The sequence below is a fragment of the Oncorhynchus tshawytscha genome, linkage group LG22 (genome assembly GCF_018296145.1).
Source record: "Oncorhynchus tshawytscha isolate Ot180627B linkage group LG22, Otsh_v2.0, whole genome shotgun sequence".
Classification (NCBI taxonomy): domain Eukaryota; kingdom Metazoa; phylum Chordata; class Actinopteri; order Salmoniformes; family Salmonidae; genus Oncorhynchus; species Oncorhynchus tshawytscha.
The window spans coordinates 10,127,530-10,143,894 of NC_056450.1; the positions used below are offsets into that span (position 1 = coordinate 10,127,530).

The 16,365-nt window shown below is 42.0% G+C and overlaps 2 protein-coding genes across 7 annotated transcripts in view; one reads left to right on the forward strand and one right to left on the reverse strand.

The window, feature by feature from the left end:
* The window catches only part of spryd3 (SPRY domain containing 3), a 92,241-nt gene extending 81,835 nt beyond the window's left edge, over positions 1-10,406 (reverse strand). For 4 of the 6 annotated variants that reach the window (XM_024384017.2, XM_024384015.2, XM_024384013.2 and 1 more), the window contains exons 1-2: positions 10,278-10,406; positions 6,568-6,787 (exon numbers count right to left, since the gene is read on the reverse strand). In XM_024384017.2, the coding sequence (XP_024239785.1) occupies positions 6,568-6,686 (119 nt within the window). In that variant the 5' untranslated portion in view covers positions 6,687-6,787; positions 10,278-10,406. Of the gene's footprint in view, positions 1-6,567; positions 6,788-9,855; positions 9,953-10,277 lie in introns of those variants that run through there. The other 2 variants (XM_024384014.2, XM_042303703.1) reach the window with 2 other exon arrangements.
* Positions 10,407-13,258: 2,852 nt separating this feature from the next.
* Positions 13,259-16,365, forward strand: igfbp6b (insulin-like growth factor binding protein 6b). The gene is made up of 4 exons (XM_024384018.2): positions 13,259-13,658; positions 14,737-14,771; positions 15,559-15,678; positions 16,169-16,365. The coding sequence occupies exons 1-4, from the start codon at positions 13,319-13,321 to the stop codon at positions 16,280-16,282; spliced, it is 609 nt and encodes a 202-aa protein (XP_024239786.1). The 5' UTR covers positions 13,259-13,318; the 3' UTR covers positions 16,283-16,365.

Consider the following 16,365-nt stretch of genomic DNA (forward strand, 5'->3'; position numbering starts at 1 on the left):
CGGTTAATTTGCGTTTTTTTCAGGAGCAAGGATGTTCAGGGTAGTACTTAGAGTGCTGTTATACAGGTTGACCATGTCGCTGAGTGCCAGCTCACTGCAGTCAGACTCAAAGGTGGGCTGGATGTGTTCCAGGAAGAGGGATTCTTTTTTTTTTTTTTTTTTTTTTTTTTTTTTTAAATGGTCCTCTTTGGGCAGTGGAGCGGAGTGGGTGCCATCAGAGATAATGTCACATCCTTGTGGTCAGATACAGGGACATCTCCAGTAATAATGACGTCTAATGTGTGTCCACGGTTGTGGTTGGTAACATTAATATGTTGCACAAGGTTTAGACAGTCCAGCAAGTTGAGGAAATCAGCAGCAATACATCACTTTGGTGAGTCAATATGGATGTTAAAAGTCACCCAAAATCACACTGGAGAAGGTGGGGCATGCAGAGGTTAATATTTCAGAAAACTTACACATAAATTAGGTGCTTGTCTAAAAAGCAAGGCACTCAAAAGATTGAAAATCAGCAGCAGTCAATAGGTTTCAAATAAAGCATTCTCTGTATAAAACAGCATGGCCTCCATTACGTCCGATGGAGGCCTTGTGTGCCTTTTCAATGTATTTATATCCAGGCAGAGCTGCCTCATTTAGTTGGTAAAAGTCCTCCTCTTGCTTCAGTGAAACAGGTCATGGAAAATTCATTGTCTAAGATGAACTCATACAAAAGAGAATTGTTTGTTAAAGACTAGACATAGTAGAGTGCAAAACGCTGGAAACCGTTTCATTACACGTTGGGTGATCAACTGCGCTCTGTGTGGACTGTATAGACTTGGAGTGGGTGACGTCATTTGCCTGAGGGTCGGCCTGCAGAAATAGCTGTCCATTACCAACCCAACTCCGGTGCTGTATTGCTCTCAATACGAATGTGCACAATATACTTTTGTTTCTTAATTAGCCTTCTACCACCTAGTCATCTGCATGTTTCCCATAAGAGCCTGTATTGAAAGAGGCTGTTCCCCTGTTTTAATCTGTGCAAAACTTCAGGAGGAATCCTTGTGTGTGTAATGAATGAAGGTTGCTGCCATTTCTGAATATTTTGGTCCAGTAGATGAGGATCTAGGAAGATCTAGCTAGGCTGGTATTTGAATCTAAACTATTTGCTAGTTGATTGAAAAGGTTGGAGAAGTAGCTAAATATGTTAACAAATATAACATTGATGATAAAAACACCGATTCCTGTGTGCTATACTTGATAAGCTATCAAATAAACTAAAAGGTTGATAAAAACAATGTGCATTAAAAAAATGTAAAACTCTTTAAAACTAATAATTATGGATAATTTTGCAGGTATAGACTACCAAGGTGCCATGAAATCCCATATTTGTCATCTTGATTATCAGTGCCCAAATCTGCAATTTTCAACCCGTATACAGTTACAAGCGTAAAGGACTAATGAAAATAACTCCAAAATATATGTTTTATCATTTATTTCCCTGAGCCTCCTTTGGCCCTTGAAATGCTCAGTCTGATCGTATTGGCTGTAGGAAACTAATTTGAAGAGATTTATACACACAGGCCTGATTGGCTGATAGGATGTTCTAGAGCCCACCCTCTTACCCAGATGAACAGTTGGAAAGAAATTAAGGGGCTGCTTTTTCCACTTGGAACCGGTACGTTCGCTTGGACCTTATGGTTTCCTCTCGCATAAAGGGGGTGGAATTATGAGGGAATTAAGTCACGGTCAGAATACGGTGTGTCTGTAGACACACCACCGCCACACCTTGATTTATCTTCACCCCCAAACTAATAGCTGGTGAATAGCATGCTATCCTCATGCTTAAGTTCAAGGTCAGAATACGAGAAGAGAAAAGTGCATAGAAAGAGAATCACATTTCATTTACGCACGCTGAACTCGAGTCGGGATTGCCCCGTATAGCCCATCTGTACCATCTTTTCATAGGACAACCCTGTTTTTACTGAGTTGGCATACTGAGTTACAGAACTGTACCTTTTCAGTGTTTTGTGTCACACAGCTTGGGGAGGAACCCGTTTTTCGCCGAGACAGTATAATGATGCATTAGCCTAACACTTTGATGAACTGCATTATGGGCCAGGTGGTCCCAGCTCAGTTTGGGCTCTTGCTAACTCTGTTGCTGTCATCTTGTTTTGTTCAAATACCAGAGCATGACTACATCAATATTACTATGCTTGGGTCAGTAGGACGTTCATTGGTTTTGGGGTGGGTGAGTCAAATGTTCAGATCATGTGCTAGAAATTAGTTAGTGGTGTACCGAGTATCCCCTAAAATGTTTTCAATGATTTCAATCACTGTGTATCATAACAGACTTCATGACATGAATGAATATGAACAGAAGGGACACTGAAACTACGGTAACACTATACTTGACACCCAGTACGGTCATAACCATGTCATAACAGCTGACATAACCTGACATAATATGGTAATAACACTATGACCCATATACATGGATCTTACCGACAGTGACAAGTCAAATTCAAGGACTTAAGTACTTTTCCCAGCACTAATATTTGCTGTATTCTATAACAATTTGAAGAGAAACAAGCTATTAATGTGTTTGATCAAATTAAAGATTCTCTAACTCAAGGAACCCTATTTACATTTTAGGGGACCCCACATGGGTCCCAGACCCCAAGTTCGGGAACCACTGCACTATTAACCTTTCTCCCTGCTTGCTTCAGTTTCTACTCTCTGTGTATCTCCTTTATTGAAGCCAGAAGGCCAAACCGAACGCGAACAAGCGTGTACTTGTAGTAAATTACAGAAAACAGACGTGCCGCGAGCGTCAACGTCATCAAAAGCGTCATGTTCTTCAAACTAGAAAGCAAGTCAACTTCTTTGCCTACCCAAAGCAATGCTCATTCGCGATTAATTTGATTTAGCCTTCACTCACCACTCTGTCTCGCTACTCACTGTAAAGAAAACGTATTTTGTTGTGATTTCTTATAGTAGTCCATGTTTTGATTATAGCTAGCTTCATTTCTGTCGACTGGTCCTGTTGAGATCAGGCTCCGTTCAACGTTAGATTCTAACTTAATCCGTCTAACCAGCTAGCTACCTGGCTATCAGCCAGAGCCCTTGAGCTACCTATCTAGTTAACTGGACATCTGTCTGACTGAAATATCAGCGCCTATTTACCAGTTGTACACTAAGTCTTCGAAAAACAGTTGGGGTTTTTTTGGTGGCAAGAGTCAAGGGGTGTTAAAAAAATCCCACTGTGAGCGGCGTCTCTCTGCCACTGTACTGTAGGTCTGGGCTGAGGTAGTTCGTTTCACCTCTCGGCCTATGTCGTGGGCAGAGTGGGGAGTGAATGTGCCGCTAACAAGGCAAAGGTGGAGGAGCAGGAGGATATAACGAGCATACAAGACTCATTCATGATTCCACTTGTTCGCAAATGTAAGCGCAATTAGAACTCATATCAAGAAGCCTTTGAGCATTGATCAACGCTGGGAACGCAATAATATGCGGGTAAACGATAACTAAATTTTTAAAAAGGTGAGTAAACGCTATTTCACAAATAAAAAGGTGCATGAACAGCGTTTACCCTCTACATCCCTGGATGGGTCTGGCAAAACCATTCATAAACATCAATATCCTACCAGGCAGGCTGGAATTTACATCTGCCCGGAATTTTAGCTATCGATGGGATGTTCGCCTAATCAGTCAGTTATGTACCTGCCTGGTTGAGTGGCAGTGTGGATGGAATGAGCAGGATTGCCTGGCAACCAGAGCGCGTAACACGTGAGGAAATAACATTCGGTAGTCTGCCTGGAAATTAATTTGCAAGACCAATTTATTTTTCTAATCTTTTTCATATTAACATATTTGATCATTTATCTGTACTTTTTAAATACCATCTTGCCAAAACATCAGATTTTCAAGGTATTCCAGTACTTGGATTTCAGAGTGTCAAATTCAAGTTAAGCACCTTGCACCTGCATATATTTACACCTGTTGTGACATACATTGCATGATTTTGTGTGGCTGGTTATGACACCTATATAAGAGTGTCAACAACCACATTCATTCAAATTCAGTTTTTTTTCCCTGCCAAGAAGTTTCCTTTTGCTTGTTTTTTTTCTTAATCATATTTTAAATAACTTAAAATACACTTTATGACACTGTCATGAAGCATTATGACCATTCTGTGTCACTTCACTTGGACTAAGAAAATACACTAGGATCATCATAATTATATAAGCCAGATAGGCCTCACAGATAGGCGGCAGGGTAGCCTAGTGGCTAGAGTGTTGGACTAGTAACCCCCGAGCTCAAACCCCCGAGCTGACAAGGTACAAAGCTGTCGTTCTGCCCCTGAACAGGCAGTTAACCCACCGTTCCTAGGCCGTCATTGAAAATAAGAATTTGTTCTTAATTAACTGACTTGCCTAGTTAAATAAAGGTAAAAAAAAAAAAAGCCCTTATATCAGTCATCAGTCAAAAAGAAGGTGTCTTGTCCCGCTCCTGAAACACACTAAGACAATCGTGAAGAGGACACGACAAAGCCTATTCCCCTCAGGAAACTGAAAAGATTTGGCATGGGTCCTCAGATCTTCAAAAGGTTCTACAGCTGCACCATCGAGAGCATCCTGACTGGTTGCATCACTGCCTGGTATGGCAACTGCTCGGCCCCCGACCACAAGGCACTACAGCGGGGAGTGCGAACGGCCCAGTAAATCACCGGGGCCAAGCTTCCTGCCACCCAGGACCTACAGTGCCTTGCGAAATAATTTTGCACACCCAATTTTTCAGTTTTTGATTTGTTAAAAAAGTTTGAAATATCCAATAAATGTCGTTCCACTTCATGATTGTGTCCCACTTGTTGTTGATTCTTCACAAACAAATACAGTTTTATATCTTTATGTTTGAAGCCTGAAATGTGGCAAAAGGTCGCAAAGTTCAAGGGGGCCGAATACTTTCGCAAGGCACTGTATATACCAGGCAGTGTCAGAGGAAGGCCCGAAATAAATGACAAAGACTCCAGCCACCCTAGTCATAGACTGTTCTCTCTGCTACACGGTACCGGAGGCTTCTAAACAGCTTCTACCGCCAAGCCATAAGACTCCTGAACATCTAGTCAAATGGCTCCCCAGACTATTTGCTCCCCCCCCCCCCACACACACACACACCACTGCCACTCCCTATACGGGGCTGCAGGTAGCCTAGTAGTTGGACTAGTAACCAAAAGGTTGCAAGATCGAATCCCCAAGCTGACAAGGTAAAAATCTGTCGTTCTGCTCCTGAACAAGGAGTTAACCCACTGTTCCTAGGCAGTCATTGAAAATAAGAATTTGTTCTTAACTGACTTGCCTAGTTAAATGAAGTTTTTATATTTATTTAAATATGCATAAGACACCATACATGTGGTCTGTGGTTGTGGGCCGGCTGGATGTACTGCCAAATTTGGCGGCAGCTTATAGTAGAGAAATGAACATTCAATTCTCTGGCAACAGTTCTAGTGGACATTCCTGCAGTCAGCATGCCAATTGCAGACTCCCTCAAAACTTGAGACATCTGTGCGTTACAGGGAAGACATCCTCCTCCCTCATGTGGTACCCTTCTTGCAGGCTCATCCTGACATGACCCTCCAGCATGACAATGCCACCAGCCATACTGCTTGATCTGTGTGTGATTTCCTGCAAGACAGGAATGTCAGTGTTCTGCCATGGCCACCAAAGAGCCTGAATCTCAATTGGATCCTGATTCTCCCATTGAGCATGTCTGGGACCTGTTGGATCGGAGGGTGAGGGCTAGGGCCATTCCCCCCAGAAATGTCAGGGAACTTGCAGGTGCCTTGGTGGAAGAGTGGGGTAACATCTCACAGCAAGAACTAGCACATCTGGTGCAGTCCACAAGGAGATGCACTGCAATTGGTGGCCACACCAGATACTGACTGCTACTTTGATTTTGACACCCTCCCCCTTTGTTCAGGGACACATTATTCCAATTCTGCTAGACACATGTCTGTGGAACATGTTTAGTTTATGTCTCAGTTGTTGAATCTTGTTATGTTCATACAAATATTTACACATGTTAAGTTTGCTGAAAATAAACGCAGTTGACAGTGAGAGGACGTTTCTTTTTTTGCTGAGTTTATATGTTGGGTACAGAGATGAGGTAGCCATTAAAAAATCATGTTAAACACTACTAAGTTGCATGAATCCATGCAACTTATGTGACTTGTTAAGCAAATTTAAACTTATTTAGGCTTGCCATAACAAAGGGGTTGAAATACTTACGACATTTCATTTTGAATTAATACATAATTCCACTTTGACATTATGGAGTATTGGTGTGTAGGCCAGTGAAAAAAAATCTAAATTTAATCAATTTTAAATTCAGGCTGTAACACAACAAAATGTCAAAGTCAAGGTGTGTGAATACTTTCTGAAGGCACTGTCAATGTGTAGCCTAATACATGGGCATGGGGAGAGTTGTATTCTTCAACCAGTTTACAACCAGAATTAATTGCAATCTCGTTGTGATGACATTTCAAACTTGTGGATCCGCTGGGAACCCTCTTGCCACTCATAACAGGCTCACCTGAGTGTGTCTCCATTCTTCAGCATTCTTTTGTAGCGCTCCTGAAAGCGTACAGCACGCACGTCTCTGATCCTCCTCCTCCAGTTCAGGAACCTGTAGTGTAGGTTGATGTCATCCATCTTGACTTGAGGTCAGGATTGGCTAAATCCAGTGAGTTCAGGTAGGGCTAGTGTAAAAACCAGCACACTCAGTAGCTTTCCAGAAGATGGGTTGGTTACCCCTGTATTTGAGGGAGGGGTGAAAGGGTGAGTCAAATTGTCTACTTGGAAGCTAATTGGTAGAAACCTAGGTGAGCAAGGTGCAAATTACAGGGGAGCCAGGAGGGGCTCGGATCCCCTGAATGAGACTCTAGCTCCCTTAAACGCAACAAAAGTCAAACTTTGGGGTGTCTCTAATAATGCTAATTTAACCATTCTCCTATTTGTTTAAAATGTAGTGGTAAATACAGTGGGGCAAAAAAGTATTTAGTCAGCCACCAATTGTGCAAGTTCTCCTATTTAAAACGATGAGGCCTGTAATTTTCATCATAGGTACACTTCAACTATGACAGACAAAATGAGGGAAAAAATTCCATTAAACCACATTGTAGGATTTTTAATGAATTTATTTCCAAATTATGGTGGAAAATAAGTATTTGGTCACCTACAAACAAGCAAGATTTCTGGCTCTCACAGACCTGTAACTTCTTTAAGAGGCTCCTCTGTCCTCCACTCGTTACCTGTATTAATGGCACCTGTTTGAACTTATCAGTATAAAAGACACCTGTCCACAACCTCAAAACAGTCACACTCCAAACTCCACTATGGCCAAGACCAAAGAGCTGTCAAAGGACACCAGAAACAAAATTGTAGACCTGCACCAGGCTGGGAAGACTGAATCTGCAATAGGTAAGCAGCTTGGTTTGAAGAAATCAACTGTGGGAGCAATTATTAGGAAATGGAAGACATACAAGACCACTGATAATCTCCCTCGATCTGGGGCTCCATGCAAGATCTCACCCCGTGGGGTCAAAATGATCACAAGAACGGGTGAGCAAAAATCCCAGAACCACACGGGGGGACCTAGTGAATGACCTGCAGAGAGCTGGGACCAAATTAACAAAGCCTACCATCAGTAACAAACTACGCCGCCAGGGACTCAAATCCTGCAGTGCCAGACGTGTCCCCCCTGCTTAGGCCAGTACATATCCAGGCCCGTCTGAAGTTTGCTAGAGAGCATTTGGATGATCCAGAAGAAGATTGGGAGAATGTCATATGGTCAGATGAAGCCAAAATATAACTTTTTGGTAAAAAAAACTCGACTCGTCGTGTTTGGAGGACAAAGAATGCTGAGTTGCATCCAAAGAACACCATACCTACTGTGAAGCATGGGGTGGAAACATCATGCTTTGGGGCTGTTTATCTGCAAAGGGACAAGGGCGACTGATCCGTGTAAAGGAAAGAATGAATGGGGCCCATGTATCGTGAGATTTTGAGTGAAAACCTCCTTCCATCAGCAAGGGCATTGAAGATGAAACGTGGCTGGGTCTTTCAGCATGACAATGATCCCAAACACACCGCCCGGGCAATGAAGGAGTGGCTTCGTAAGAAGCATTTCAAGGTCCTGGAGTGGCCTAGCCAGTCTCCAGATCTCAACCCCATAGAAAATCTTTGGAGGGAGTTGAAAGTCCGTGTTGCCCAGCAACAGCCCCAAAACATCACTGCTCTAGAGGAGATCTGCATGGAGGAATGGGCCAAAATACCAGCAACAGTGTATGAAAACCTTGTGAAGACTTACAGAAAACATTTGACCTCTGTCATTGCCAACAAAGGGTATATAAACAAAGTATTGAGATAAACTTCTGTTATTGACCAAATACTTATTTTCCACCATAATTTGCAAATAAATTCATTTAAAAATCCTACAATGTGATTTTCTGGATTTTTTCTTCTAATTTTGTCTGTCATAGTTGAAGTGTACCTAAGTTGAAAATTACAGGTCTCTCATCTTTTTAAGTGGGAGAACTTGCACAATTGGTGGCTGACTAAATAGTTCTGCCCCACTGTATATATCTCCCTCACTAACTTTAAGCGTCAGCTGTCAGAGCAGCTTACCGATCGCTGCAGCTGTACACAGCCCACCTGTAAATAGCCCATCCAATCAACTACCTACCTCATCCCCATATTAAAAAATAAATAATAATTGCACTATTTCTACTTGCACATCCTTATCTGCACATATATCACTCCAGTGTAAATTTCTAAATTGTAATTACTTCGCCCCTATTGGCCTATTTATTACCTTACCTCCTTACTTCATTTGAGCACACTGTATACATATTTTTCTACTGTGTTATTGACTGTACATTTGTTTATCCCATGTGTAACTCTGTTGTTTTTGACGCACTGCTTTGCTTTATCTTGGCCAGGTCGCAGTTGTAAATGAGAACTTGTTCTCAACTAGCCTACCTCTTTAAAGGTGAAATATATATATATTATTATTTTTTTAAGCCTAGTGGAGGGTAAACACAAGTAAATGATGATGACACACCTTTGTCTGATAAATGCATTGAACTATTGGGAGTGTTTTTGTTTTTTTACTGTGACCAGCAATCAGTTTACCCACCACTTGTTTTCCACTACATCACCAGCTAACGATAGGCCTGTTAGAAGTTCATGGTAATACACATTGTAGACTACTAGCCTAGTAAATTGACCATATGTGTTAGGGTGTCCATCCTGTTTTCCTGGAACAGTTTCAGCCCCATTTCAGGTGTCCCGACTTTTCAGGCTACAAAAAAGGTACATTTGTCATACAATACGCATCATTTAATGTAGTCCTAATCAATGTCAATCACTGAATGACATTAGGCACACTTTGTGTTTTGTAACAGATGTCTATTTCCATTAATCAAATGGCGCGAGTATAGGCTACATGCAGTTTGGATGCTGTAATTATTTTGGAGTGGACTAACATGCACTTCTTTAAATGGTTTGTTTGACAATCAGAATACAATATAATGACTTGTGTTCATGCTAAGCGCGTGCACTCTATAGAGAATGTCATGGTATAATTCGCACCGAGTTTGGGAAACCCTTAGCTATTGAAAACTCTATCAAGCATTCTGCCTTCTCCCTAGTGTTCAGGCATTAGCGTCGCCCACGACAAAGCTCATGTGAACTTCAATCTCGACGCTTTGTTCAACTTTTAGGAACGTCAATAATCATCCCTTGCGATATGGCTTTCGAAACATATGGCCCTTATCTTTCATCAGCGAGAAAGAATCCTTTAAATAAATTAGACACTTACTCTAATAGTTTTGCAAAGGTCCATACAGCTATGGGTGCCCCCAGCCAACGAAACTAAACTTCCCAAGTCAAACTTGCACACGGGTGTTTGGAGCCTGCTAGATAGCTAATTAGCAGAGGTGGTCGCCTCGTATTTTCCGTTAACAAGCGCAACATGGAGATATGGCTGTGTGGGAACACTAACCCCATAAAGGTGTATATCAATTTAACCTAAGCTATTTAGCTAGTGGCACCTAACGTTACCGGTATTAGCAAAACAATTTGAGCAACGCTTCAGTAGCTAACGTTACCTACGTAGCATACTAGCTAGCTAGCTCACATCGGACAAATAGATTCCCTAGCTACTAACGTTACTGGCTTGTGAACTCACTTGCTATAGAGCGGTGGCTACACAGCATACCACTATTATTGTGCATTGCTTACCATTTGTCCAGTATGTGTTTAAATAATTAATTCAAAGGCACTTGTGTTCATTTGGTAAGACTCCAAAACTTTACAGTAGAAAAACGTTGCAAATGTATGGCGCTTCCTACTGACATCAGACACCGGTAACTTCAGTGAGCCAATCAAAGCTAGCCATGAGAAAGACTGACAAGCTGTGAAACCAATTCCACATCAGAATCATAAAATCATATTTTGTGATATCGAATAGGTCTGTCTGTGTACAGAGACGTGTTTCAAGAGGCAGTGGTACTCCCTGATAAAAGGAACCAATGAGATATTGTAAATAGTTGTTCCCACAATATGAATTGTCCTGGACACAGTATGTCACTATCTGAGCTAGTGACGACTTGTGCCCTTGATTTACCCTATGGGAAAATTGTTTGCTACCATGGACCTTGGACACAAATGGAGTTTCCCAGATACTGTAGCATTAGGTGGTTGAAAAGTGTGGAGGGCATGCAGTCATTGTAGTCTATATTTTGTGAGAGGAGGAAATAATAGGAGTAGCCTACATCTGACTCAACAGACACCTGAGGGGTGGGGGTAGAAGGTGGGAGGAAAAATGAGTAATCCAGGGAGTGTGGAAAAAAAGAGCCCCCATTGGTCTGGCGTGTCTCTTGGAACGTTCTCCTGACAGAACATGTGGAAACAAACTAGCTAGGGCTGTAGCTCCTGTAGCTAGCATTGATGGGAACACAAGACGGCAGGTGATTTCTGTTCTTAGTGCCAAGATTAATCATTCCTAATAATAACACCAGGCGGCTGACGACCAAGAAGGTTTTCACCAAGTGGGGTTCCGGAACTATTGCGATGTAGTCTAGTTTGTGAATGTCTATGGGTTTGGGAAGTATTGACCTGCCGCTGTGTTCTAGATAGAATTTTGCCCTAAGATACAGCAGGTGGTCCAGTAGGTTGGTCAAGAGCCAATCATGTATATATGTGCCCTTATTTTAGTGGTGCATTGCCATTACAATTTCAATGTTGTTAGATCAACATCTTTTTAATTCCTGGTTAATGCTCTCTGAAATGCTGATTTGTCTTTTGATATCGTTTTGTTGATGTTGCCTCATGACAACAGTTTATTGTCCTTACAGGAACCTCCTTCATCGTAGTGACCTCAGACAAACTATAGCACCCAACACTATGAGATAGGTGGCCTGGATAAGAGTGGATTTATAACCTATGGGGCTCTAACACTTAGAAATAGAATTAGCCATTGTAATTCTATTGGTTCATTAGAGTCATTCTAATTCTAATGCATCAATCTAAATCTCTGCTCTATGATCCTCCAGCTAAGGCTGGCTTATCAAATTAACTGTAATCTACATTATAGCCCCATATCAATTGTTATTCTATGCCTACTTTAATCACAACTCTAAAAACACATAGATCATCTTTTTTACTACATACAATGGAACTGTAAGTGGTATGAAGAGGTTTGAGGCTCAGGATGGGTGAGAGTGAGTGATCTCTTGAAGACGGCGCCCGTGAAGCAAATCTTAAACGGTTGAGTGCATAGATGGATTGCATTATTAGTAGCTGCATGCCTGACACAGCCTTTCCCTCTTACAGTCAGTATGTACATTCCAGCTCAAGCAAGTCCTCCTTAATTATCCAGTGGATGCCTCTTCCAATACAAACAATGGCAGCATGGGCAAGAAAATCAGAATCTACCATGTACTGTCCCCTCAATACTGAATAACTTCTTTATATGATTTAGTCCACACATATTCTCAAGTTTGTAAAAAGACTGCTGAGAAATCAAGACAACCTCTTATGAAACTTCACTAAACTACGTTCTACGAAACGGTTACAATGTGTTAAATACCCAGTCCTGCCATTATCAAGATCTGTCATCCCTGGTCTCAATTCACGTTCACTATAGTTTGGCAGGAGGTGGGATAATCCCCCTAGTGGAACGATACCAATACATCCAACATTGTTTGATCTGGAAAAGATCCAGCAAACTCCAATGGGTTATAGTTATGCACATGTATTACACAAAGTGGTACATGATATGCCAGCTTCTGAAACATTGTGTTTTTCATGGCAATCAGTTTACATTAAAACACTTCTACTTCTGGAACCCTTTCTTAATTAACATTTGGCACACATCTGTGTAGATCATTATTACATTGTACTTAGGAGGTAAAATAAGGTATTTGTTTGGTTATTTTAACTTTCACTATTCTTCTGTACACGGACAGTTCAATATCTATTTAATTATCTGCAATTGGATCAGTGGTTGTAGTTTTAATTGATTTATCAGTTACTTTTTCATGTAATACCTCTTTTGTGAGATCCAAGCAGTATTCTGTATTCTTCTGTGGTCAGGGTTGACAAGAGTATTAGAACAACTCCCATAAAGCTAGACATTGCAGTCAGTATAGCTGAATGCAATTCTATACCTTGCCGTAATTGTTACCATGGCAAATATGATCAGAATGGTCTGACTGACATCAATGCATAATGGGGAGAAAGTGTATATTTTGTCATGTATACTGTTTGTACATGTAAAATGTTTAACATTACTATGGAAAGGGGTCAGTCTATGGGGGTGTGCTGATAAACAGTAGAAAAAGAAGGGGTGGGGGAGATTTAGCTAATTTCCAAAAGGAAAATAATCCACCCCCCCACCTCTCTCTACTCCCTCTCTGCTTTCCTCCCTCTCTCTCTCTCTCCTTCCCTCTCTCTCTCTGAGTCCCAGCCCCTGAAGGTGTCATAACTGTGCTCTCTCTCTCCCTCTCTATCACCGCCTTTCAGATCTTTAAAAGCTGCTGCTTTGCTGTGTCTCTCTCGATCTCAATTTGTCTCCTCTGGCACTGCAGGGGACTCCTGGCTGCCTAACGATTGAACCGGCTAAGCACCAAGCAAAGCTGAAGAGACGGAGAGAGGACAGAGAGAAAGAGGAGAAAGAGATAAATATACATCCAGAAATAGCATCAGCCACAGTTGACTGACAGAGAGAGAAAGAGAGAGAGAGTGTGTGTGTGGAGCTTAACCTGAGACCTGGACAGAAAATGCCTCTCCTTTCTAACTTAACGACAATTGTCTTGTTGCTGATTGCTCACTGCGGATCTTGGATTCTGGCTAACCGCTTGGGCCCCTACAAGGGTTGTCCCTCTTGTAAAGAATCTTTGGGGGCAGGTCGGGCCCCCCGGGACCATATTGGACAAGCAGGCAGCACATCCATGTTGGCCCAGGGAGAGCCCTGTGGTGTGTACACCATGAGCTGTGCCAAGGGGCTGCGCTGCGTGCCCCCTCCTCAGGAACACAGCCCACTCCAGGCGCTGCTGCAGGGCAGGGGCTTCTGCACCAAGCACAGCAGGACCAGTCCCACGGAGAGGCCCCACCCCACAGGTAAGACTGAGACACACACCACTGGCACATCTAATATTATTAAATTCAGCTCTGTGTTGTGTGTGTTAGGGCAATTATACTACAGCTTAGCTTATCAGGTAAGACTGATAAGTAAGAAACACATTCTCTTATCATCAGTGTGAGGATTGTATGCTATGTTGGTGTGCACCAAAAATAAATGCTAGTATTGTTTTATTATAAGAGTATGACATTTAGTGTTAGATACATGACAGGCACCAAAGATGAATTTGAAAAGGCTGCATGGTCTTGATTTCTATGCTGCAGTGCCACTGCATGGTGTCTTGTGACAAAAATCTAATTTGAGAGACTGTTGGACTAGAAGTCTCAAATGTTGGATTGAACAGCCTATCACCAGTCATGTAATAAAAATATGTAGTCAACACTATGATGCACAGACACTTGAGGAACGCTTTAGGTGTTTCAGTACGTTGGAGCTTGTGTAAGTATGTGTGTGCAAGTATGTGTATGTATATGGTGTGTATGTATATGGATGTGTACAGTGATGGTACATGCATGCATTTCAAGGGTGTGATCTGTGCATTTTATTGACAGCACAGAATGAGTGTTATACTGTCACCTACAGTCAGATAATGATGCTTTTCATTGCTAGGGGTCTCCATCTACTGTTCAGACTAAGCCACTGCGATTCCTTAGGAAGGACATACTACAGGAAATATCAATTCAGAGCCGAATCACTGTGTCCAGTAAAGATGCAGGGTCTTGATTTGAGCCAGTTTGCTACAGCAGGAAAATACTCCTGCAGTAGCAGGAAATGTGATTTTATATGTGGATTATAATTCATGGACGTTTTCTGTAGTGCTTGATAATTTAAAAAAATGTAAGGGAAATTACAATCTTCAAACGCCTTTTTAAACCTCAAATACAATACAGGTGTTACATTTCCTGCCTTGCACTTGTATATGATTGATGCTTCGTGTCTTGCAACAGCTTGAAGCAAAACACTTCTAACTTATATTTTGATATCAGAGATGGTTTAAGGTTCTTGGTAATGCCCTGGTTGAATGTATTCATGGTAATGTGCTGCTCTCTCCTATAGGTCCACATCCTTCACAAAGTGGTGAAATAGAAAAGGTAAGTGTTATCCAAGTACGGTACCTGCTTAAGCCACTTGATGCAGTAAGCTAATAATGACTTCTACTTACATTTACCCACACCTGTTTAAATCTGAGAAATATGTAGAGCTACTTACATAATGCATTCATATTCATACAGATAGATACTGTATGATGGAAGGAGTCGGGTAGAGAGAGTTATTACTGAAGCTGCTGTGCTGTCTGGGTGATACAGCGACAGCAGTACCACATATAGTGCTCTAAAGCCATACATTATGGCGCATGATGTGTATGCTGCTATGCGGCAGAACTAATAGACCATGATGTGAATCAGTAAAGTTTAGACTCGACTGTGGCGGCCTTGGGTTTTTCACTTTACGAGGAGAGGAGAGGAGGTGGATCTGCAATGAAACACAAACCCAACATAGAATGTATTTCTACAATTTGACAGATACTGCATACATAGTCACACAGTTGCTTCAAACCACTGTCTAAGTGACTTGTAAAGAGACCGTCCTTGTTTAACAATATCATTATATAATGACATGATATTACGTGACATATAATATGTTTTGCTTCTGGCTTCATGCTGCATCAGTGACCTCAATCTTCTATGATATCCACACGTGTTGTAGCTACTCTAATAGGCTAGAAAGGGTCTTCTAACATCAACCATGGGCTTCTCTTACTGCCATTTAATATGTAGGCTCTCTCCTTGTATACAGTAGTTACTGTATTTATCAATGTATAGTTGCTGTATTTATGACTGTATAGTTTCTGTATTCATCAATGTATCCTCTTTTTAGGCACCCTGCCGCAAGCTGCTCAATAGTGTTCTGCGGGGTATTGAGCTCACTATCTTTCAGTCTGATCGTGACATCTATATCCCCAACTGTGACACTCGGGGCTTCTACAGGAAAAAGCAGGTAGTTATAGCGCAGCGCGGCTGTTGACGTGAATATTTGCCTGTGTATGAATAGTATATGTGTTTTTTGAGATCAAGAGAGTGGCATGCTATTTGGGCTCCCGAGTGGCGCAGCGGTCTAAGGCACTGCATCTCAGCGCTAGAGGCGTCACCTCAGTCCCTGGTTCAATTCCAGGCTGTATCACAACCAGCCGTGATTGGGAGTCCCATAGGGCGGCGCACAGTTGGCCCAGTGTCGTTAGGGTTTGGCTGGGGTAGGCCGTCGTTGTAAATAAGAATTTGTTCTTAACTGACTTGCCCATTTAAATAAAGGTTAATCAATATTTTTTTATTCCTCTTTTCAATTGCATGCTCTCTCTCTATTCAATTCAGGCCAAAAATGGCTTTGGATAAAGGACATTGCTTCCAGGCCCTCTGGACTGTGGGCATGCAGACAATAGTTATGTGGTATGATGACATATTATCTCTCTCTATCCTGTCACACAACACAGTGTCGCTCCTCCAAGGGTATGCAGCGTGGCCACTGTTGGTGTGTGGATGAGCTGGGTACTGCCTTGCCCTCACGTGCCAGCGAAGACGGCACTTTACCATGCGATGGAGAGTGAGAGAGGTCCTTGTCCCAAAATGTTGAGCCTAGAGGAGGGGGAGTAAGGGGAGGAGGAGGTGGTGGAGGCAGAGGAGGAGAGGG